Here is a 24,013-nt window from a genome sequence, read left to right on the forward strand (position 1 = left end):
ACCAACGACAATGGAGTAATATTAATTAGACAAATTCCGGAGAGATTTTCTCAGTAAAGTGTCGACGCTTTTTTAAATCTGTCGACGCTTTTGTATTTCGGAAGAAGCTTATATTTTAAGCAAATGACGTTTCAGACAAGTGGTCTGTCCACCCTCTCTGCTGTTTAGTGATACCACGTAAAATGGGGGAACTCATCGCGTAATGGCAGAGAACAGCGTCCCACACTAGAGTACTGTAGGTACAAAATAAAACCACGCCAACAGAAGGATGACATTTTCATGGAATTGTTTGCAAATGTTCAGAAAAGGATAGTAGGGCAGTGAGTTCATGCTTTAATAAAGAAACTGATAAATCGTACGACCATGAACAAGTAAATTCAACATACTCTCCTGTATATAACAGGATCTCAAATGGGTAACGATTTAATATGGAATTTATGAAACGAGTTTCATAAATTTAATATTAAATCATTACCAATTTGAGATTCTTTTCATCACATAGTTTTTATTTCAGTGGAAATTATTTAGACAGAAAGAAGAACGAATAATTTCGTTCATTCTGACAGACGGTGCACCTTTCATTTTGTTGTGCATAAAATATAGTCCCAAAAAAGGTTAAACTAGTAAAAGTAGATTGTAATTTTTACAAACTATAAATCAAAGAAAAAGCCTCCATCCGATTAAACAGAACATTTTATAACGACAAAATCATTTTTCAAAACAATGATCAATGCGATGGGACGCCACATTGCTTGATACGGTAAACAGTAGGCCTAGAGTACATGTTTACCCATAAATATCACTTTCAGAACCAAACATTACATTGATGTGTTTTTATGTGAAAATAGGATTACTGGATGCAGAAATTCCCACATTTACTGCAATGCATTCGTTACCGAATATTTGCAGTATTTGACTGGAACATTAGACTGTACAAAAGACGTAAACAAATTTCTTTTTGAGTCGGATTTGCATCCATATACACTGGGTAAAGATGTTATGGTTGGATAAAGTTCTGTCAGTTAGGAGACCCATTTATGTCCAAATTCTTCTGTGAACAGAGGTGAGTTTATTTACTTCTGTAAGTTTACATTTAAACCACGCTTGTATATACAGTGGATTCTATAGGTTACAGATATACAGCTCCCTCCCCCACCCAGCCATCAAATAAGCAATACCATTAGTTTTACTTCTTATTGTTATTCTTGTCTAGTAGTTTTACGCCATTTTTCTCATTATGATAATGTTATACATGACATAAGAAACCTGTTTGGGGGTAACATATCCATATTCAGACAGCCGAGATAATTTGTTCTCAATTTCCTTTCTCGAGTCGAGTTCGAAAATGGTCGCGAAAAATGTTTATTCAAAACCAAACATTTCAGAAGGCGAGTTTCAAAACGTTTTTCCACGATCGCAGCCAATCAGTAAAAAAGATACTGCACAATAATTTCATGGGCTTATCTGGACCAATCAGAATCAGATAAAGTGATATTTTAATTCCCATGATTGCAGCCAATCAGTAAAGAGGATACTGCACAGTAATTTCACGGGCTTATTTGGACCAATCAGAATCACACAAAGTGATATTTTAACTTCTGGTGATATCAAAAATATGGAACTGCACATACTATAGGAAAACTTTTCCTACTATCTGATAAAATGGTGTGTGATATGCTTGTGACATCATTTAGGAACCAATATATGTGTACTTGTCATGGCTGCCACAACTCGAACATCGCTTGGCCTTTTCCGTAGAGTACGTGGAAATAAACAACCTCGGCTGTAAGTGCAGAAATCAGCTTAGATTGTGATGGTTCGGGCGATTCGCGCGAGGCAGAGTGCACCAGATCTGTTGAGACATATATGACCGACAGTGTTCTTATTTTGACTTTGTCTCCTTTCGCCTCGGTATTGAGACATATTGTAAAATATTGCAAGTTTATTTCCCTCAATAGTGCCTACATTTGTTTGTATATAATGACTACATGACAATATAAAGTATCTTCAACGATGAACCCTACGGAGTAGTTCTTGTCATAGATTAACCGACATTTTTTGAGAGTCTGAACTGTAAACAGAACAACCTGTCATGGGTCACAATTTTTTTTTCTTGTCACACGTGAATGCCATCTATTGCACTGTACACTGTCGCAAAAATATGGACAGAGAATTACACCGTAATGACTATATTCCTTTAAATGAATACCAAGAACTCCTAAGTCTAAACCAAGTATGATCAACACAAAAACGAGAGAAGAATCACTCTAAAATAGATTGGGACTACTTTCATATGTATTGATCCGTAAGTGATAATTGTGACCTGAAACCATGTATAAAAAAGGTCCGAATATGGATTTTAATTGCGTCGAATTATAGTCAGTGGAAAAGACAGTGTTGTGCCTATTGATGCTGCCAAATTAGCATTCCCAACATGCTTTTCGATCATTGGCGCCAGGGGCCGGACGTATTGCTCTTGCTTCTGTGTTACCAACCGGTGTAAGATTGAGAAAAACTACTTTTTGAGAAAAACTACTTTTTCAGATTGATGAAAGGCTACACGCAAATAGGCATATTGAATTTCAATACTTAATGAACAAGGGAAAAATAATTTCACCGGGAGAGGAAGAACAAAGAACGTATCATACACAACAGATGCTACACTTTAGAAGTCACAAATGTAACATTTTTAACTATAAAGAAATTAACACATTAATATTCATGATAAAGTCAAAAACATATACTGTATATCTTAATTTGAAAAATTAAAATCATTAAATACTACGAAAATTATGCTACTTTTCTGAACAAGAAAGAAAAGCTGAATATAATGAACATTCGATTCACGTCCCAACTCAGCTACACCTATTCAGGCTATTTCCTTTAAAACAGCTTAATATCGGGGTGGGGTGGGTAACATGATGTAGAATTATGGCGGCAGAGGTAGAATTTAATTCCGTTACGAAGTACTGAGAGACCTATTAAAGCATGCCAGAAATATATGACTCTAGATCAGTGAACAGGCCTTAGTATTTGTCGAATTTATGATCCAGGTAAAAGCTATATATCTACATATTTATATTTATCGAAGTATGTATTGATACTTATCTCAAGATTTACATAAATCATAGACACTGTACATTCTGATAACAACCAGAGCTATCAGGTACTTTTCTTTCCAATGAGATCGATTTAATCGATTCAGTAGAGACCATGTGATCATTTTACCTATCTGAATTGATTACCTGACAGGTGAAAGTCTTCATTTTACCTATAGCCAGGCAAGGAGCAAGTTTATCTTACGTTACTTGGGAATGCTTGGGTCTGCTTTATGCCTCCAAAACATGGAATGCAGATTTATCAACCTCTATCAAGGTTAGCGGTCCGAGAGCGCTGAGAGTTTTAAATGATCTTTCATCACAAGTTTACAGCGTGATTGCAAACTTGTACAACATCTATAAGAAAGTACTGTAGCCGCGGTAAACCAGGTGAGAGAAAACTATTTTATTCATGGATTAACCGCAAAGCAAGGCTAGCTTGTGATGTGATCAATATGTTACATGCAATCGATTAGACGAAAAATCAATATATTGAACTCAGGAGGATTTCCTTTAGTGTATGATAGCATAAGGGACACTAAATCATTGGCAGTGTTGATTTATAATGATCTTTATAACATAAGTAGCAGAAAGTGAGAGAAAATTTAATTTTAAATGAACGAGTAACGAGCAGGTGTATTGTTGAATTAGTGTATGACAGGAGAGACCTACAATTATTTATACATGCCTGTGCTGTCGCATTATCTATGCAAAGTCACTGTCCTCGGGCTAGTGTGATTTTATGTAACTTGCGTATCACGACGCCTGTTGAAGATAAATGCGACGGTCTTCATGGAAAGTTTTAAATGTTATACTATTTCAGTAATAGTAATATCTACCTTCACTTATTTGAATGATTTATCCCATATCGCATCATAAAGGAAGGTTAAACTTGTTTGTATTCAGTTTTATGTAATATATCCGAGTCAAGATGTTCAACAAAGCTAAAGAAAGTGCCAAAATAACGGACAAGGATCCCACGTTCAAGGCTAGATATATTGGCAGTATGGAGACCTTTCAAGCAGCTGGAAAGGGGTGCACAACAGTACCCGTTCAGAAACTCTGGGACAATGCGGCAGAAGAGAGATACCTTAAAAGGGTCTCCTTATTAATAAACAAATCTGGGATACTAATAAAGGATCTTGACAAGAAACACGACATCGGAAAACATTTTATCCTCGAAAATATTTCTTTCTGCAACGTAGATTGTGCTGTCAACGAGAAAATATTCAGCTGGGTTTATCAAACGGAGGAGACAAAACGTTTGGAATGTCACGCTGTCCTGTGCAGCAACACAGAAAAAGCTAAAGCCATGGCAATAGTGATGGCAAGAGCATTTCAGATCGGCTATAAGGAATGGAAAATAAACAAATCAAAAGAGGCGAAAGAGATGGAACGGAGTCAAAGGAGGGTGTCTATTGCCAAAGTTTCACAGTCTTTTGAGAAGAAGGAATTCCAGTGTCAAACGAATGATACAAACGAAACTGGTTCTTCAGCCAGAAGCGAACCAGAACCAAGCAATTCTGGGCCAATAACGTTAGAAAGTGGAAGTTTGCTTGGTAATGGAGGTGTTGCGTCACATTCAAGAGACGTTTCAATGCAATCATCTATTAATGGTGGCAAGGGTGCGTCTTAACGAAGCGCCTTGCAGTATTGTGATTATTCACACTGGGAATAGTGTCACCTATATTTTGTAATTATGTGAAGTTATCTGTATTTGCCCATCACACCCCGCGGTTGCGCACATTTCGTCAGGTGTCAGGTAATAATGATGATTGATGGCTATACACAATTTCTATTTTAAGCAAACATTTTTTAAGTATTACATACAAATATAAAATATTTAGAACACTTAAAATATAGCTTATTAAGTAATATTGCAATTCTGTGTTTCATCCGGGTTTTTTTTTTTCGTACTCAGACTTCCTTCAGTTAATACTGTGTCTTCCAGGAGTATTCAAAACCTTTCATTCCGATTACTCGAAAGTCTTGGAAACATTTTCAATCCGCTGAGGTACGTGATGGTAGAAGTCCTGCCGTATTGCGTGTAAATTCAATGCACAATCAAAATATTTTAGATGAAGTTTTCAGTGACACTGAAACAGTTTAAGATCATCACTCAAAACATTCGATAATATAATACTGTGAACATCGTCGCTAAATAATATTGTTTTTGATGGACAATCTTAACTTACACTCGTGACGCCTGACGAGACATGCGCAACCGCGGAGTGGGGTGGGAAATTGATATAACCTATTGCCGTTAATCATTCTATCACAAATGAAGTGCATTACACTCACGTTACTGCTCTACTGTAATTGCAGACATTTGTCGACATTATTCTGGAATCAGGACTCATGAAATTTTGACTGGCTAAACTTTCAAAATTTACAACAAAATCGCGCCATTATTTGTTTGGGCACGACTGCAGCTGAGTAATCAATCATTCAGTACATTCTACGTTAATCAATATGACATGATATATTAACGGAATGTTCCTCGGTGGCAGAGGACATCTGTCAAACACCATATAGTGTATAGCTAAACTTAATGTCATACAAATAGTTACAGCTATTATATCTTCGTATGTTAGTTTCCTTCGTCTGAATCGAAAGACTGTACGGAAGAGTTACGTTATGTAGAAAACTTGTAAATGTATAAATAAAAGTAACCTTATTGTTGTACTTATTTCATATGCATTGTATTATATTTATGTACGAAAGAATGCAGGCAACGATCTCTTAATAACATGCAAGTCATTAAGTCCAGGATATGCTCTCAGCTGCGTTCAGCTGACATGTACACTGTAACTTGCGTTTGTTATGTTAAATGACAATTTGACCAGAATAGACAACCATTCACACGGTAGATATAGTTCTGTTATGCCAAATGACTACTTGATCAGAATAGACAACCATGTACACTGTAAGGACTATTAGACTAGAATAGACGACCATGTGCTCTACAATCACCATTTGTTATGTCAAATGACTAGTTGATCAGAATAGACAAACGTGCGCCATGTAACCCGCGTTAGCCATGTAAAATCACGACTTGATCTAAAGAATATAACCAGCATTTGTGATGACAAGTGACAACTTGATGAGAATATACAATTTTGTACACTGTAATTAGCGTTTTGTTACATCAAATGACAACTTGATCAGAATAGACGACAGCGCACACTGTAGATAGCGATTGTTATGTCAAATGACTACTTGATCAAGCTAGACCATAAATGTTTGTAAATAAATATATATTTGTAAATAAGGACAAACCGTTGCACGCTTATAACTAAATTCTATCCAAATACAGTGTGACTGGTCTGAGAGGATTCCTCCTTTGTGTTCTAACCCAGTGATTTCTAAACCTGGAACGGCGTTGTTGATTTGCCGTAGTAAACTGACAGAAAACAATTAGGATCAATTAATGTGTATCATGAATTTTGAAAACAATGACAAATTGTACTAATTTTCAATGTTAATATCTAAAATCATGGTCATTACGTACAGTTCAGGAGAAAATATATCTACCTTTAACATACATGCGTGTGTGTGTGTATATATATATATATATATATATATATATATATATATATATATATATATATATATATATATATATATATTAGGTGAGAGACAGTAACTCTCTTTTAATATCCACTTTGATTTAGTTTGGTTTTATTGCTTGATAGCATATTTTAAAGTAGAACTGGTGATATAAATTTTATCTTTTGTAGGTTAAGGTACCGAGCCATCAAATTAATCTTGCCTTGAGAGAGCATTATGTAACAGAGCAAACAAATATTATGAGGAAAATTGTCAGATTTTCTTTGTCGCTTTATTAGTTTTCATTTTCACAGTCATTACTCATGATGGAAAATAGGTAATATTTACCGTTATCATTGTGTTGGTATAAAAGCGTTTAGGACGAAGTATTTTTTAATTTTATTTCTTTCAGTTGCATCTTTCATATACGCTCTAGTTTGGGAGGGGGTGTAGTTTGGTTTAACATATACCGTTGTCTTCAGATGAGATGCATAACTAAAAATACCTGCAATTTACCACTTTGATATCTTTCAGCGATTAAAGGGTTACAACTATAGTAAACGTAGAATAGTGGAGCGTCTAAATATGGATAAGATCACAGTAAAATGTTTTATTCGGTACAACAGTTTAAAGTCTTCATTGCAGTATGTTTATTATGTAGCGACTAAATTTAAATCTTCGATGTGACGTTCGATACAGATGATAGATTTGTATAAACAACCACACATCGACCGCACCTGTGGCCCAGTGGTTAGAGCGTCCGCCTCAGTTGAGGGAGGTTGTGGGTTCGAATCCAAGTCATACAAAAAACGTATATGGTACGAACATCTGCCTCGCCAGGCGCTCATCATTAAGAGATTAGTGTTAGGATAGGTTGGTCTGGTGTCAGGCTAATGTGACTGGATGAGCTATGATGTCTTTGGCATGGTGTCCCATTGCCAGACATCAGTTTAAACTGCCCCAACTGCGCACATCGTTACGATATGAGTGAAAACGTTTTAAGCTAGATTAGGAATCGAAAATACACACACACACACACACAAAGAGACACACACACACGTCGGGTTTGAACTATTTTAATTTTAATGCTGACGTCCGTCGAGCTTATATATTCTTGTACATGCTGAAAATATGTCTGAGAAAAAGAATATATACAAAACCGCATTCGTACCTTGCTCCGAGACGGGAGGAACGTAGTGGAGGAACTCAGGACGAAACAAATGTGCTGTTGTTTTGTGTTTATCTCAAAGGTCTCACCCCCCCCCCCCAATTTTTAAGATAGAAGGCATGAACCTAATTATCACAAGCCAAGCATTTATAAATTCACCCAGAAGTTAAATCTGTAATGTGGATGAGATTTACTTCGAGTTAGGCTTGGAAATGGGTTGGCTTGTTGCTGACTGCCTGTCACATTTAGACAAGCATTGGAGATCAAATGCGTAACTTGGGCTGCAAATGAAAAGCCGGATAGGCTTACGTATTTACATGTGTCTGCTACGGATGGTAAATATCTAAAAATCTATATGGTTGTGGGATAATGAAAAGTATGCTAAATTGTTATAGTACTGGTGAACTTGATTCCTGCATAAGGGGTATACTGATAATTTTAGCTGCCTTTTCACAGGAAAATATTCAAAATAGCTCTTTCCTGTCAACAATGAATGTAAAAAAGAGGGGTTGGTGGCAGTGTTGGTTCAGTATAAAAGCCACCATTTGCATTAGGAATTAACCTGATTGCCGCAGTCAAAATCTCACGTGTATGCTTTCTACAAAAATCATAAGTTTGTTTTTATTTGTATCTTCAGTGTAACATTATTCTCATTTTTCTGCAATAGGTCATTGTCGGATGAAAATTCCCCAGATAAGCTGTCCAGTGAGACCTAAAGGCAGGAGCGCATAGTTCCCATATTAAACTAAAATTGCTGGAACAATAAATTCGCGCCATTAAACATTTGTTAACTTAGGAATTTCACTAAATGTTGGATCCAAGGATAAAGCGAAAAGTCACTTTGTTTCCTATATGAACAAGCACATTTTAGTACATGCGCACTTTATAATTGTGAGTGTGCTTGATTTTTACGAGTGTGTATACACAGGCATGCAATGTATTCAGATTCGTTCCAGTTGGTTTAAACGTGTATCGCGAATTGCTTCCGGTGCTAAACCTGAAGCAGATTCTTTGCAAATGCACTAGAAATGGAAACGGAAAATTAATTTTAACAATTTAATCTTCTGTATTAACATTAAGAGTACACATACGATTCATCCCTTGAAGGCTCTCGTAGTTAAATGTTAGGCACACAAAAAAGTGGGCAAGTTGATATGATAGTGAACGGGATGATTGCCTTCATTAATCATAAGCTACTGTGGTTTCCGTCGCCAATGACATCGCTATTTACTGTTCCACCACTTTTAGTTTAAAAAGTGTGAAATATGAGTTACTGTCTAGTATTATGTCGCGTGGTGTGTTGCTGTATTGATAATTTTTTTTTAAACAAATGAAAGTTTATAAAACCAAACTGACCATTCAGACCTTGGTCAAGTGTTAAAAGCCCGGTAGGTCCTGCAAATTTGGACTCTGTGCACCCCTGCAAATTGAAAATATAGGATACGATGGTGATTGTTATATCTGTACGAGTGTCTCGACTAGTAGAGAGAGATTAAAGTCACTATAAAAGGTGCTTTTTATATGTTTTAACGGCTGCTTTTATTAATTCATATTTAGCGATACCATTTGGGAAATAAATATATATTCGTTAAGTCAATACTCCTATCCTTATCACAGCTTTGCATGTGTAGCGTAACTCCTACAGGCATGACTCGTAATGGGTTTGCCAGAGGCGACATTGTCATTAAAGCAATTAACGGCTATGATGGATCGTCGTCTGCAAAGTCACCTGACCGACTTCATCTTGTTTCGGGGCCATTCATTATTATCATATTTTCGTACGATATTTTGTTTTGTTATGGCTGGTTATACGTGTTCACGTCATGTTAAAATAACGCCGTAAAATCCATAAACCTTAACAGTGATGTCTTTAAGATCACTAGGTCCCACCACCTGTTCTTTTTTTTATTCATCCCTTTGTTTATCTGTCATGGTAAATCTCTGCTTAAAGAAAGATTAGAAAATGTACACCAGCACCGGATTCGGAATAACAGGATTAGGAAAGATGGGCGTCTATTTCAATGTAGTAAAGTATCAGCAATGTATTATACATTAATCCGGAATAGTATCTGCCCGATGAAATAAATAAAGTCGACTAGAAAGTAAGCAAAGATATACAACATACTATAGATGCCACGATAATAATAAGTTTTAAAATGATCGCATTGTACTCACAGTTCGGATTACTACGGTTTAAACAATAACGTTCAATAATGAAAGTCAAATATCGGATTTATCCCAAGGCTTCTTGTAAACTCGTGGCAAACGATGACGCCTAAAGATGTGTTCTGTCCCATGACAGTTAATGCCAGTAATCGAAAGTACGAATGAAATATGAAATGATAACGGAATTCTCCACGCGTGTCGTAATCCACGGTTTATGATATCACCAAGTCCTGAAAAGACTCCAATCTCCGTTGGTCGTCTTGTCCGTGATATATATCTAATTAAGAGCGTTTGCTACGGATAGGGGTCTCTACTATCGCAAGTATCGTCTGCACACCGATTGTGAAAATGGCGGATCTCAGATCTACTGTGACTTACCGAACAAACACCACTCCCTGGTTTAAATGCAATGTACTGTAAGATACCGTGTAGAGTACTTCATTAAGCGCGATAATTAAAGCGTTCTTCTCGCAAATTTAATGTAAGAAAATCTTTTACAGATAATTCTTCATTACCGTACGTCACTGTGATTAAAATTTGATCTCCACTGACCTACGTTAAGACCTGTTCTAAACATAATAAAAGTAGCCACAGTTTAAACAAAGTAAACAAGAATCGTTCAAAGGGTTGGAGACCTTTGATCTTCAGGTTTCGATTTAATAGTCAGCATTTGATCTTCAGGTTTCTATGTAATAGTCAGCATTTGATCTTCAGGTTTCGATGTAATAGTCAGCATTTGATCTTCAGGTTTCGATGTAATAGTCAGCATTTGATCTTCAGGTTTCTATGTAATAGTCAGCATTTGATCTTCAGGTTTCGATGTAATAGTCAGCATTTGATCTTCAGGTTTCTATGTAATAGTCAGCATTTGATCTTCAGGTTTCGATGTAATAGTCAGCATTTGATCTTCAGGTTTCTATGTAATAGTCATCATCATCTTTATTTCCTTCCATGGAAGATTACATGATATAAGAATAAATCATCTGAATACAATCAATAAATATTTTTAAAAAAAAATTTCTATATTAGAATATAAATTCTTACACAATATCAATCAACAAAGTGTTCGTCAATTCATAAGTTGCAAGTTTCAGTACCTTATTTACAGAAGATAGCTGCACACTGCATGACAAAGTATGCTGCATACAGGACGAATAGCTTGGAGTTTTCTTTGTCAATTACTCCTGATGGTAACCTTTTACCTAAAAGATATTGTAGTTGCAGCTCATCTTCTGCATTAAATAACGTAATGTGCAGGCTCAGGGGAAATTTATCAGTAAGGAAATCCCAGAAAGAATTTTGAAAGTTCGACATATAAGGACAACTAACACAACAATGAAGTATCAAGTCTGTATAAACATTCCCACATCTAATACACATATCAAGCTGTGTTTGTGGAACAGCAGCCCATAGTTTAGCTACATATGTAAATACCTTAGTGTGTTGTCTGGTTTTAGCCGACTGCCACACTGAGGCAGGTCGTAAGTATTCGTGTATCGAAGAGAATCTATCAAAATCTGCTTGATTAGACATACGAACTCTCCAGAGGCTATTTTCAAGACCAACAATTTTTGACCTTACAATTTCTTTCCAATTATGTTTATCTGGAATTTCAGAATGATGTAAATAATCAGTTAGATACCCGAGCAAGTCAAACTTCTTTGAGGTATAATATAAGTTTGAAATTAACCCGCAGCTTGACATGCATCCGCTCAAAATGAAGTGAAATAACGCAACGTTAAACACACGTTTAGTATATACATTGTTAGGCATCAAACACAATCTGTGTAAAAACATCAATTTTCTTCTATCAATTTCAGACTGCGCTGATGTCCATCCTGGCATTCCCAGGGCAATCAATGATCTTGTATGTATTGGAAAACCTTGTAAATGTTTGGCAAAATACCTCAGAGTTTTATGCAATAAAGCGAGGTCACTTTTTGAAATGTTACACCATAATTCACTTCCATAAAACATTGAAGGGAAAATTACCTTTTTAATTACATTTGCAGCAACCAAAGGATTTAAACCATTCGGTTTAATGCCAATACAAAACAGACCGTGAAAAGATTTTTTCCCTTTCTTGCATGCATCGAGTATTGCGTCATGCGACGTCAGCTTTGAGTTAATCCGTTGACCCAGGTGTGTTGCCGAATCGGTAACCGGCAAACATGACGGGCCAAGATACCATTTCATATTGATATAATTCTTGTATTGGGGTCCGAAAATGATAATGTATGACTTTGTGACACTAAGCTCGAATTGCCACTTATTACTGTAGTCGTATGCTATATCTAACAGCTTTTGTAGATTGCTCGGATATATAGCCAAAAGTGAAATATAGTAATAGTCAGCATTTGATCTTCAGGTTTCGATGTAATAGTCAGCATATGATCTTCAGGTTTCGATGTAATAGTCAGCATTTGATCTTCAGGTTTCGATGTAATAGTCAGCATATGATCTTCAGGTTTCGATGTAATAGTCAGCATTTGATCTTCAGGTTTCGATGTAATATTCAGCGTTTGATCTTCAGGTTTCGATGTAATAGTCAGCATTTGATCTTCAGGTTTCAATGTAATAGTCAGCATTTGTCTTGATTGCTACAGGATTACGGCTAATAATTGACCAAATCAATCCACAAATTTCCCAAATGGCATTCGCAAAATTTAGAAATCAAAATTTTATATTCTAATCTCGTTCGTGAATTATTAAATTTTGACATTTAGACACGCTTACATCTTTTCAAGGTTTCTCTAGTCTCTGTGTTTATATTGTTATAAATTGATCTTTTGATGTTAATGTGCATACAGTACTTATAATGCTCCATCAGTCTAAGGTCGAACATACCGACATGTAACAACATGTTTGTTTTTGTGGGTTCAACGCCATTTTGCTACACACAACGTTTATGTATGGCTGCCAGCAGATTTCGCGGAGGAAGAACCCGGGAAAAGCCCTGGAAGAAGATATGCAGATTTTGTATTAAGTGACTAGAAAGCGCGGAGAAAAGTCTTAAAACTCAAACGATATTAAGTATGAGAGCAAAATCTGCGCATTTGCCTATTCCGCTTCATATTCTCCAAGTCGATGACAAAAAGGTGTAGTCTGTGGAAAAATTCATATTTATGGATGTTTTGTAGCTTTCTCTATGTTTCTATTGTTGATTTATTGATTGATTGATTGATTTGGTCGATTATTAGCGGTAACCCTGTTGCTATCAAGACGGGTTTACAAATTCAACTTTTGCTGAACATTTTTACCAGGAGAGAAATGAGTCTTAAGATATATTGTCCTTCCTGGAAACGTTAGATAGATTTGACTGTCAAACATTTTCTAATCAATAGGATATAGGTTTTGATTTATGATTCATTTGTAGGTAGCTCTCCATACGAAAATTGTTATTCCGTACAAAGCTGCAGGCTTAGGAGTGTACTTTTATTGCCAATCGATTACATTGTTCAAACAACTAAGGGCAAGTGGGGTTATGCATTGAGTAACTTAAGTACCGTTTAATCCTTGACTCTGATGTAAATTGAAAAATGCATTTCAAGGACACGCTTTTAATTGTAAGTACTATGAAAGAGACTCACTCTCAACTGAAGCGATAGTTTTAAGATATTTTATTATTTGAAAAAAGCGAGAAAATTGGCAACAAGTGACATTTCCCGTTTCATATATTTATAGGAAACCATGCTGAAATTCATTCTTCAAAATATCGTCACCGGTCTCAACTGAAGTAGTCCGTTTTAAGACACTTTTAAGTTCGAAAACAAAACCCAAACAATACCCAAATAAATAAAAACCCAAACAAATACAAAAGCTAACAAGAACAACAAAGAAAGGCAAAAAGAAAATACCAACAAAAGACAAAACAAAACACAAGAATAGTAAATAGTTCTAGCGTTTACAATTTCACTTGCTCATAGGAAACCTTGATGACATGTAAAGAGAAGGACATCAAGAGGGAGAGGGGATAGATTGTAAGCAACTCTGATATATTGCAAACCGCCAACGGCGGTGATGTTTAAAACCTGTCATTTGACACTGAAACAGAATAATTAATTATCGTATTATCGTATGTTTCATTAAAAGTTTGGAAAACCGTCGCGATAAAACATTGAATCATAATAGCAAGCCGTTAACTAGCCTGCCTCCACCTAGTATGCGTGTTTGTTCAGCTTAACAATCCAGTGTTTGGAGCTTTAGACCAATCCTTGATATTATCGTAAGAAACGGGATCCAACCGAACGAGGTAATGCTCTCCTGTGTACTGTTTGCGATACAACAATCTTGAACTTCTAAAGAGTTTGTAGATATATTTGTAATATACAAGGGCATTAGAACACCGGGAAAAGAGTAAAAACGCTCTTAATGTCCAAAACTGTATAATACATCCACTACGACCTTCTTTGAAAAGGTTATTTTAACTGCGTCTATTGATATATGAGAGTATGGGGATCAAAATATTCAAGGGTATATAGTAAATATTTTCCCCCTGTTAGAACCGATGATAGCAGAAATGGGGTAGTAGTAAGATGGGTGAAGATTATCAAACACTTTTATTAATCAGCTGGAACTATTTCATAGTTAAGGTAAAGTGTTTGAAAATGTAAAAGTATGTCAGCATGAAAAGAATGTCTGTTAATCATAAATTCATCTTAGGGACCCCGAGTGGCCGAGTGGTCGAAAGCGCTCTCCGTTACGGATCACTGCCATCTCACATCTATCTGCGTGGGTTCGAGTCTCCGATTCAGCCAATGTGGGTATGTGAGAAAGCTTGCCAGTAGCTTCTCGTGGGTCGGTAGTTCTTTCCGCGGTTTTCCTGGGATCTTCCTCCGCCAGTAATACTGGCCGCCATGTATAGCCTATCGTGTGCTGAAAAATAACGTTAAACCTAGAACAACAACAACAACAACAACAACAAATCCATCTTACCGTCTTGTGTCTCTGACAGCTATTTCAAATTTAACAAGTTCCTGCTATATCGGCTCTTGTAAATTTAGCCTAGAAAATAAATGGAAACGCGACAGTTGCGAAAGAGATCAGAGACAAGATGGGATGGAACAAAGTACAAATGATGCCAGTAGTGTGCGTAACCAACAATTTGATCGTTCATATTTGATGACATATTTACACATTGATGATAAATCCTTTTAGAGCGGTAGGACAATAATATATATATATATATATATATATATATATATATATATATATATATATATATATATATATATATATATATATATATGTTGATAAAAATTATAACACAAACGTACAACCAGATAACTTTGAAGATATAAAATAAGAAATTTAGATTGACGATAATGGATATTTGAAAAAAAGCAAGATATCTATTTCGTAAAGAATTGAAATAGCAAGAAATAAAAATAAAGCAGATAAAAAACCCATGAGAGTAAATTCTTTGCAGTTTTTCATTTAGTTTAATTAAAAAACGTTGTACCTATCAAAGTCAAAGACAGGTACAGAATGCCATTCTTTTCATAACTATGGCAACTATTCAAACGTGTTTAAAAACGTGTAAACAACGCAATTTCCTCATTGAATTGTTGATGATGGTCCGATTCGACAATACAGTTTTATGTCCATATAAGAGGCGGTGTGTCAGTCATCTGTTACTTCAAGAGCGATCATGAAAGAGAACAGGAATTTGACATTTCGTCACTCAAATATGCGCAAACATTAAAACAACTGAAATAATTACGTTTGATTGCATACAGTTGGGCATAATAAACAAATGAATATTATGAATTTGTCGTAACCCATCGGACAATGTTAAAGGCATGCTCCTCTCAGCCGAGATTAATTCATTAATAAATTTACGAACGTTACCTCCAACAACATTTCACTGTTATTTGTTATTGAAATTTCGCGCAAATAAAATACTAGTTTAGGTAATACTGTAAACTGATCTACATGCCTTGTGATTAAATTTGCAATACGAGACGTTACATTAACTATCTGAGATATTAAAAAAAATATATGTAATAACGCAATAGCGCAGGTTCAAGTGACACCTACCGCTATTGGTTATGCAATAATCATCATCTCCCCAAACTGAAAACGTGTTACAAGTCTACACAGTAATTCGTTTAAAATCGTGAACGTCATCATAATATCCATACACAAAACTGCATATGTATTTTGTTCTGAGTGCGAAAATAACGACTATGATATGGCATAGGGATACGTCCAGGCCGATAAGCCGGACATATTCATAAGCCACATCAAACGAGGTCTTTACTCAGACTTCATACAAAATACGCATGCGGTTTTATGTTTATTACGCACGCTCATTTTTACGCTATCTAAATAGTTTTGGTTTTACTGTATAAAAGAAACGTAAAACAAACCGAGATTTATAAACTTTTTTGTTTGTTTTACTTGGATTGGATTTACGTCGCATTCGCACTTTCGTGCATGCGCAACGGGTCAGTTCTCACAATGTGGGATACTTACTTAATTGTACGAGAGGGAATTGGAGCTAGAGTCCCGTACGCGATTATGCATATACATCTTGTTTCTTTATTAGGTCTTATTTCGGGACAATCAAGCCCCATGCGACTTATTGGTTACGAGTGGGAATCGTACCAGCACACACTCGTTGCAGCAATATCAGACGTCGGGTGTGATTGGACACTACCCTTGTGACATCACCCAGGTTACTTGTTTACACGCATATCGGGACATGATTACTGGATGAGTGGGAATCAGCCCATGCACTCGCCATTGGTAGTCTGAGCTAGGGAAGGGAAGGAAGGGGCCCAGCAGGAAACCTCAAGCGTCGACCGTAACGCTGAAACACTGTAACGCCTGGCGCACTAAGGTCAAATCATGCTCGGTATCTAATTCTAGCTATATCCTATATCCGGGTTATATCCTATATCCGGGCTATATCCTATATCCGTGCTATATCCTATATCCAGGCTATATCATATGGCCAAGTTTTCAAAAGCCACTGTCATATTTAGAGTCTCGCTATAAAATTGGTAAAAAATTTCATACGCAATTAATTTAGAATGCTGTTGTGTACAGAGTTTAAAGTCATGTCATAAATATAAAACGCTAAATGGAGGGTCAAAGTGACACATTTTGTTCAGCCATTTTAGAAAACAATGTTCATTGTTGAATGGTTACGAAAGGATCAAATTTGGTTTCTAGAATTAATCGAAACGGGTTTCCAAGCCAAAATGGAACCCCTATTTTAATAGGAATTTGATTTGAGCCCTAAAAGGGCTTGATTTTAAGGTTTTTTTTTTAATTTATAGCGGTCCTTTTCTTTTCTGCATATCGCCGCACTCCGTGTTTCCTTGTACTCCTGAATCAGGAATACCTCTAAACCAACCAGTTCAGCTAGTTGCACTGCTGCCACAAGCAGACTGGTTAGGTGTGATGTTCATTAACTTCTTGTTAGTATTGGGTGATGATCATGACTCCGAACTGCCATTGTTGTGGCCTTCGGTTCAGGGTTCAGGGTTGTTTTGTTTCTTTTGCGATCCCCAGGTTAAATGTATTTTTCTCTTCCGACTGCTGGCCTTTCTCGTCGTTTTCGCTAGCAACAGATGATTCTGCGTTGGCTTCGGCATCAGATGCGACTGATGCACGATGTGAACTGATAGTTATAATACATATATCTGAGCCTCACGGCCGGTTGTAATAAATCTGCCGAACTTTGGTTGGGGGTGAGTGGGAGGTTCTCTTCAGTTCGTCGGTTGAAATTCAGGTGGTTGTTCCCTGCGTAATGACTGGAACTGTAGGAATTTTGTACCGAGTGGTCACTAGCTCTGGACGGTGTCTTTTTCCACCTCTTCCCCGCATCTTGTTCTTTCTCGTCTTTGCTATAACAAATGATCCAGAATATTCACTACCGACTACTTATTTATTCGTATCATCCTATACTAGTAGCAAATTTATTTTAACACCAGCCCACTGGCTCCAGCTACTTGCCAATGCCTTACCTAAGGCAATAATGGGCCGTAGTCCCGGCGTTGGAATCACTGCATTGGCTGCCAGTCTGTATGGTGCCTTGCCCTGCATTGTTGAACTGAATCTTTCCATCGCTTACGTGCTGTATAGGTCGGACAGGACGCGACGAATAAATGAACGTTATTGTTGTTGTTGTTGTTGTTGTTGTTGAGTTTAATTATAATGGCGTGCGCACAATTGTGCATGTGCCACATTTTTTTCTGACTGTACATTCCCTAGGCTTTTATGGGTTCAAGGAAACCTGATAGTTTGGCCTCAATCTTTGGGTCCATAAAGGTCCCTTACAGTTGAATGGTTGGCTGTCATTAGTGGGAAGGAGAGCTCGGGAACGGTCCTGGTTGCTTCACATGGCTAGTTTCTTGTTGCATTTGCCTGGTGTTTCTTGCAGGTTTTTCTTCTTTTTCGAAATGTTCTATAAAAAAAGGGGATGTGGGGTGTTTTTCTATGCTGTGTATAGAGGATATTAGTAGAAATCATGTATGAAGAGAGATTTTCAAAGTCATTATGGTATTACTACTAGTCGAGGTGTTTAGGGTGTGCTTCCTACGTTATGTTATTTATAAGTTTTTAGATATTGCCTCTTTAAGTTATTTATATATTAATGGTTTTAGAGATTGAATGTTATTTATAATTTATTTAGCAAGAGACCGGAGTCCAAGCTGATTACACGGTTCGTTAAAGACATTTAGGACATCCGATTTTGCGGTTTCCTTAGTTTTTGATAGGTGCTTCGTAAGTGAATTATTTATTATTATTTTTATAAAATTGAATGGTATGTTATGGGTTTTTATATGGGGGCTTCTAAATTTATTTAGCTAGTTACTGGGCCTCTTGTTTTTGTGGGGATAGTAATTATATTTTGTTTCTAAGTCCTGCTGAGTCTATGAATTTATTTATATTCTTATATGTTAATTGTTTATAAATGAAACGTTATAAACGCACTTACGATTTAAATGGATTTAGGTCGCCTATGCACATGGTGCTTTCGCGACTGGTTAAGTCCTGATTGTCAGGATTTTCAATTGGTCGGTTGTAGGTAACAGAGCCTCTACACTCCCGTGTTTATTGTGCGATGGTCGCACTAAGTAATTAATCTGGACTTGGTAAAGTGGAAAGTTGTCCAGGCAAGGTTAGCAAAACCAAACTTAATTACACCGCTAGTTATTTTTTTTATTTTTTTTTTTTGGGGGGGGGGGGGCACCAGACAGATGCCACCCCCCTCTTAGACAAAGAATAAATGTTTTTATGTGTTAATGATTTCCCCCGATATGTTGCAATGTGTTTTTATATATTAGAATTTTTTTAAAAAATTTAATGAATTTTGGACGGGGTATTTTAAACTCCCTAGTGTATTCTTAAGGTTTGTTCTCCCAACTTGCCGTACCGCTCCGGTAGCCTAGTGGTTAGAGCGTCCGCCTCGGATGCGGGAGGTAGTGGGTTCGATCCCCGGCCGAGTCATACCAGAGACTTAAAAAATGGTACTAACAGCTGCCTCGCTTGGCGTTCAGCATTAAGAGGTTAGTGTTAGGACTGGTCGGCCTGGTGTCAGGATAATGTGACTGGGTGGGACATCATGCTACATGTCTGCGGCATGATGCCCCAGTGCTAGATATCACTATAAACTGCCACACTGCAGACATCGTAGCGATATGACTGAAAAATTGTTAAAGCTACGTTAAAAATCAAAATCACATCACATCACATCACATCACATCCCAACTTGCCAATCATACTCCTCATTTGCCCTACAACAGGAAAGTGTCACACAAGAAAGCTCCATGCTTCCTCTGACTAGAAACCAATTCATGTTTTATACTTATCTGAGTTAACACCATCACGGCTTGCGTTAAAGTTAATCCAATGCAATTAGTTTTAGTCTTGTGCCTAAACGATCAGGTAACGTAAAGTTTTTGTTTATACAGTAGCCACTATAAGGGAATTAGGTAAGTGAAATAGCGCAGTATATTGTATTAGGAGAGCCTCCCGTTTGTTTGTACCCATGCCGAGTTTGAAAACGAAAAGCATCAAGGATGTATATAAAAAATGCACACAATTTATACATTGCGTACATTTAATTGTGACTTCTAACTTGATTGTCGTCAATATACACACCCACAATATATATATATATATATATATATATATATATATATATATATATATATATATATATATATATATAGAGAGAGAGAGAGAGAGAGAGAGAGAGAGAGAGAGCGCCCAGGTGTAGTGGCGATGGACGGGTTTAAACAAGATATGATTAAACGATTTAACCACAGGACACCATAACACTGTGCTTTCTGCAAGACAGCAATACGATAACGTCCTCCTAAATGCGTTTGATTTGCATAAGTTAGATTTATCTAAGCACTTCATTAAATTTCCCTGGAGACTCAACTCCCCCTAATGTAATGACAGACTTAAGTATCCAACCTTCTTCATATTTATCTCCCTTACTTGAACATCAAACTTGTAAGTTAATACTCAAGCTATGCTCTCTCTATCTTTAAAACCTGGTCATCAAATTAACTTTAAGACTTGACTAATATGTTTTAAGTTATTACTACAATTTAACTAACAATAATAAACACCTAATTACTCATGGAGCGAGTTCTTTCAAACAAATGCTGTATCTAATTCATTATGTTGTAATGTACCACTACAATGCAATTTCTGCATTATTAGTTGTAATTTAACTGATACTAACATCTTCCTGTTGCTACTAGGTCTACTGCAAGCTACCATTTTTGGCCTCGCCTGTATGTCGAAGTTACACACCACTACTTAATTCCGCACTTTTATCAAACATCCCAATGTGTAACTGGAGACTAATAATGTCACACTGATTTTGTTATACTGGTAACTTCTGGCTGGTGCTTCTTTTGCTACAGAGTTTCCATTTATCGCAGACAACTTGTAAGGTTAGTTTTGCTTTGGTTGCTAGAGCAATGCTTGTCGCCAACTAGAATATATATATATATATATATATATATATATATATATATATATATATATATATATATATATATATATATATATAATGTTGCTCGTTACGTATCAATATTGGCTTATTTTCTTTTTTTCATCACAATGTCTAACCTTATCAGTATGTTCACGAAGTTCAATTATGGCAGATTTATTTGAATATTTCTTCAGAACATCACTTTAGACGGCCATTGGTCATTTCTTGGCTGTGATGCTGTCCTGTAAGCCCGTAAACGAGGCTCATCCACTCTACATCTTCTGTCTGAACTAAATGCATGCCGTGCAAAGAGATCTATTCTGTCTCGTAATCGCTTCGATGGCTTGTGACTAAGAAATAGTAATATTTCCTTGCTGCATCAGGTGTTCAGAGAGATAACGTCTGAAAACACAGGACACATATTGTGGTAAATGGCCGGTGCTTACTGTGACTGGTGACCCCATACGTATCAAACATTATCTCAAAACTTTGAAATATTATAGTAACAATTATAACATTCCACTTCTGCTAATATGTATGTCTGCAGGAAGTGGTCTCAAAAGGTTAATGGCAAGGTCATGCCATTGCAACTCTGTGGAATTCATAGGTATTGATGTTATTGTTGCTTTAACCAACTGACATCCATGGCAAGATTGCACAAAATGGTCTACCATCATAATACTAGCCCTATCAACTTAATGACATTATGTTTAGGTGGAATTGTGCGCTTATCTGTGAACACGATTTTGCCAAGAGCGCACAGGTCAGGATGAATAGCTAATTAAGGTCCAAAATGACATTTCGCATTGCTTGAACCTCATATATTTGTTCGAGGTGACTTTCTTTATTTGCTGTACATTTCTCTGTTACTTCTTTAGTAGTCATTGCCTTAAGTGTCGCTGGTAGGGATACATTGTATATAATCATCACATTTCATTCCATTTTGACCGCTCCGGTGGTCTAGTGGTTAGAGCTTCCGCCTCGGAAGCGGGAGATCGTGGGTTCGAACCTCGGCCGAGTCATGTCAAAGACTTACAAAAATGGTTCTAACAGCTGCTTCACTAGGCGCTCAGCATTAAGAGGTTAGTGTTAGGATTGGTCGGCCTTGTGTTAGGATAATGTGTCTGGATAGGACATCATGCTACATATCTGCGACATGATGCCCCAGTACTAGACATCACTATAAATTGCCACACTGTAGACATCGTAGTGATATGACTGAAAATTTGTTAAAGCTACGTTACAAATCCTAATCACACACACTCATTCCATTTTAACTCGTTAATAAGATATTTACTGGTAAACCCGGATAACGCATCACCAATATGTATCTTTCGTCTTTCTTTACAACTATGTAGAGTTAGCTAGTACCTTCAACGTGTTTACTATTGACACACTTTCTGATTCTTTTGTTTTTACAACAGCATTAACTATTTCATCTACTCGCTCAGTACTTATTTACGACAGACCGAGACCAATACATGCAAGTTTTAACATTTTTGGGGTATAGTTGTCCTTGTTCTTACTTTCTCCATAACTTTAATCTATCGTTGTGTTCCTGTAGAATAGATCATGTAAAACGATAAAAACAAATGTCAATCTATTGCATCGATCTAAACCGTTGTGGGTTGCAAATGCTGTGGTGTGTATACATTTCCCCTTCAATTCAGAGGTATTTGGTGAAAATTACATTTCAGATCCAACTTTGTGAAAATAATACTTTTCGTTCATTTCTTGTAACATTTCAACGGTTGTAGGAACATGGTGCCTTTCTTAAAAGACTGTTTTGTTTGCTTGATGCGCATCCGTAAAGAAGCTGCAACCTCTCCTTAAGATTTTGCTACTGGGCGAACTCTTAGGTTTGGATCATTTACTTTTTCGCTTATATTCATCTGTTCTAATTCGTCTACTTTCTGACTCACGTGCTCATGCACTGAATGGCAAACGTTTAGTTACTAGATTACTGGCCTGACTGTTCTATCAAAATTAATCTGAACTTACTTTTTTTGTAATCTTTCCTACTCCCTCAAAACAAGTATTGTTACGTTCAAAATACTATATCTTTCACTAACTTAACACCGGTCCTCACCATAGTAAATTTAGTTCAACTGCTGTTCATTAAAAAAGAAAAGAAAAAGGTTGGGCTTTTCTATCATTATAACATAATTTTGCATTAGTATCTAATACCTCTTTGATTGTACTTCTGCTGTAAAACATCTTTTAGAGTTGCAGTGTGGCACATTTGCGGATTACTTCTTTGCGTTATGCTTTAAGCTTCTTCCCACAGATTAACATCTGTAATGTTATTCTTTGTTCCAGAGTCGATCATCATACTAACTGGAATTCCTCCGACCGTCAATATTATGTCTTTCACTTTAAAGATATAATCGCCACAACTCTCATTTTCATTGTCTGTGCAATGTACCTTTTCTACTCCTTCATTATTTCCTCATCTGTAAGCTTTACAACGAACCATCTGGTTTATCTTACAACATTTCTGAAAATATGAAATTCTCACATTTCTGACATTCTTGTATTTGCATTGCCTATTTTGTCTTTACCAAAACGCGCTGTGTTACCTTAATGGCAACATGCGTCCACTTTAAGTTGTCGACTTGCCTCCATTTGCATTTTTCAGTGGCGCCAAGACTGTTGACAACTGCTTTCCACTGACACGTGTATTGTCCCGTTGCACGTTCACGCGGTCTACAGCTCTTGAAATCTCTCCAATGTAAACATTGTTCCAAAACCTGAGTCTGACTGAGTTTGATTTGCAGGAGCATATCAAGTAAACAAATTTGGTCACCAGTTTTTAACTCAGTCATAATAAAATGCCTTCAGTCGAATCGGTCAACTGTTTAATTTTCAATGTGGGTTATTTTCTTGAAGCTATGTCGATCAAAAGGAACATTCGCTTTGCCTTTGGAACAATCGGATAAATAGTCGCAAGTTTTATAATTCTGGTCATTGTTACGCTGTTTTGGTAGTGTGGCCAACATATATTGGACTTCTGCTTCTTATCAGTTCTTTTTCTTATATACCATCTGCGTACAGTTCAAAAGAATG

At 36.6% G+C, this 24,013-nt stretch overlaps 1 protein-coding gene across 1 annotated transcript; it reads left to right on the forward strand.

Moving 5' to 3' along the window:
- Window positions 1–3,288: 3,288 nt before the first annotated feature.
- On the forward strand, window positions 3,289–5,787 carry LOC149799984 (protein FAM43A-like). The gene has a single exon (XM_089959514.1). It carries the CDS (start codon window positions 4,030–4,032, stop codon window positions 4,732–4,734), a length of 705 nt encoding a protein of 234 aa, XP_089815640.1. The 5' UTR covers window positions 3,289–4,029; the 3' UTR covers window positions 4,735–5,787.
- Window positions 5,788–24,013: the final 18,226 nt, after the last annotated feature.

Source organism: Sinohyriopsis cumingii, chromosome 5, assembly GCF_028554795.1.
Source record: "Sinohyriopsis cumingii isolate HCF-2022 chromosome 5, ASM2855479v2, whole genome shotgun sequence".
Lineage (NCBI taxonomy): Eukaryota > Metazoa > Mollusca > Bivalvia > Unionida > Unionidae > Sinohyriopsis > Sinohyriopsis cumingii.

What these genes read in the sequence shown, in the direction of transcription:
- LOC149799984 (XM_089959514.1), top strand. Translation starts at nt 4,030, where the DNA reads ATGTTCAACAAAGCTAAAGAAAGTGCCAAAATAACGGACAAGGATCCC.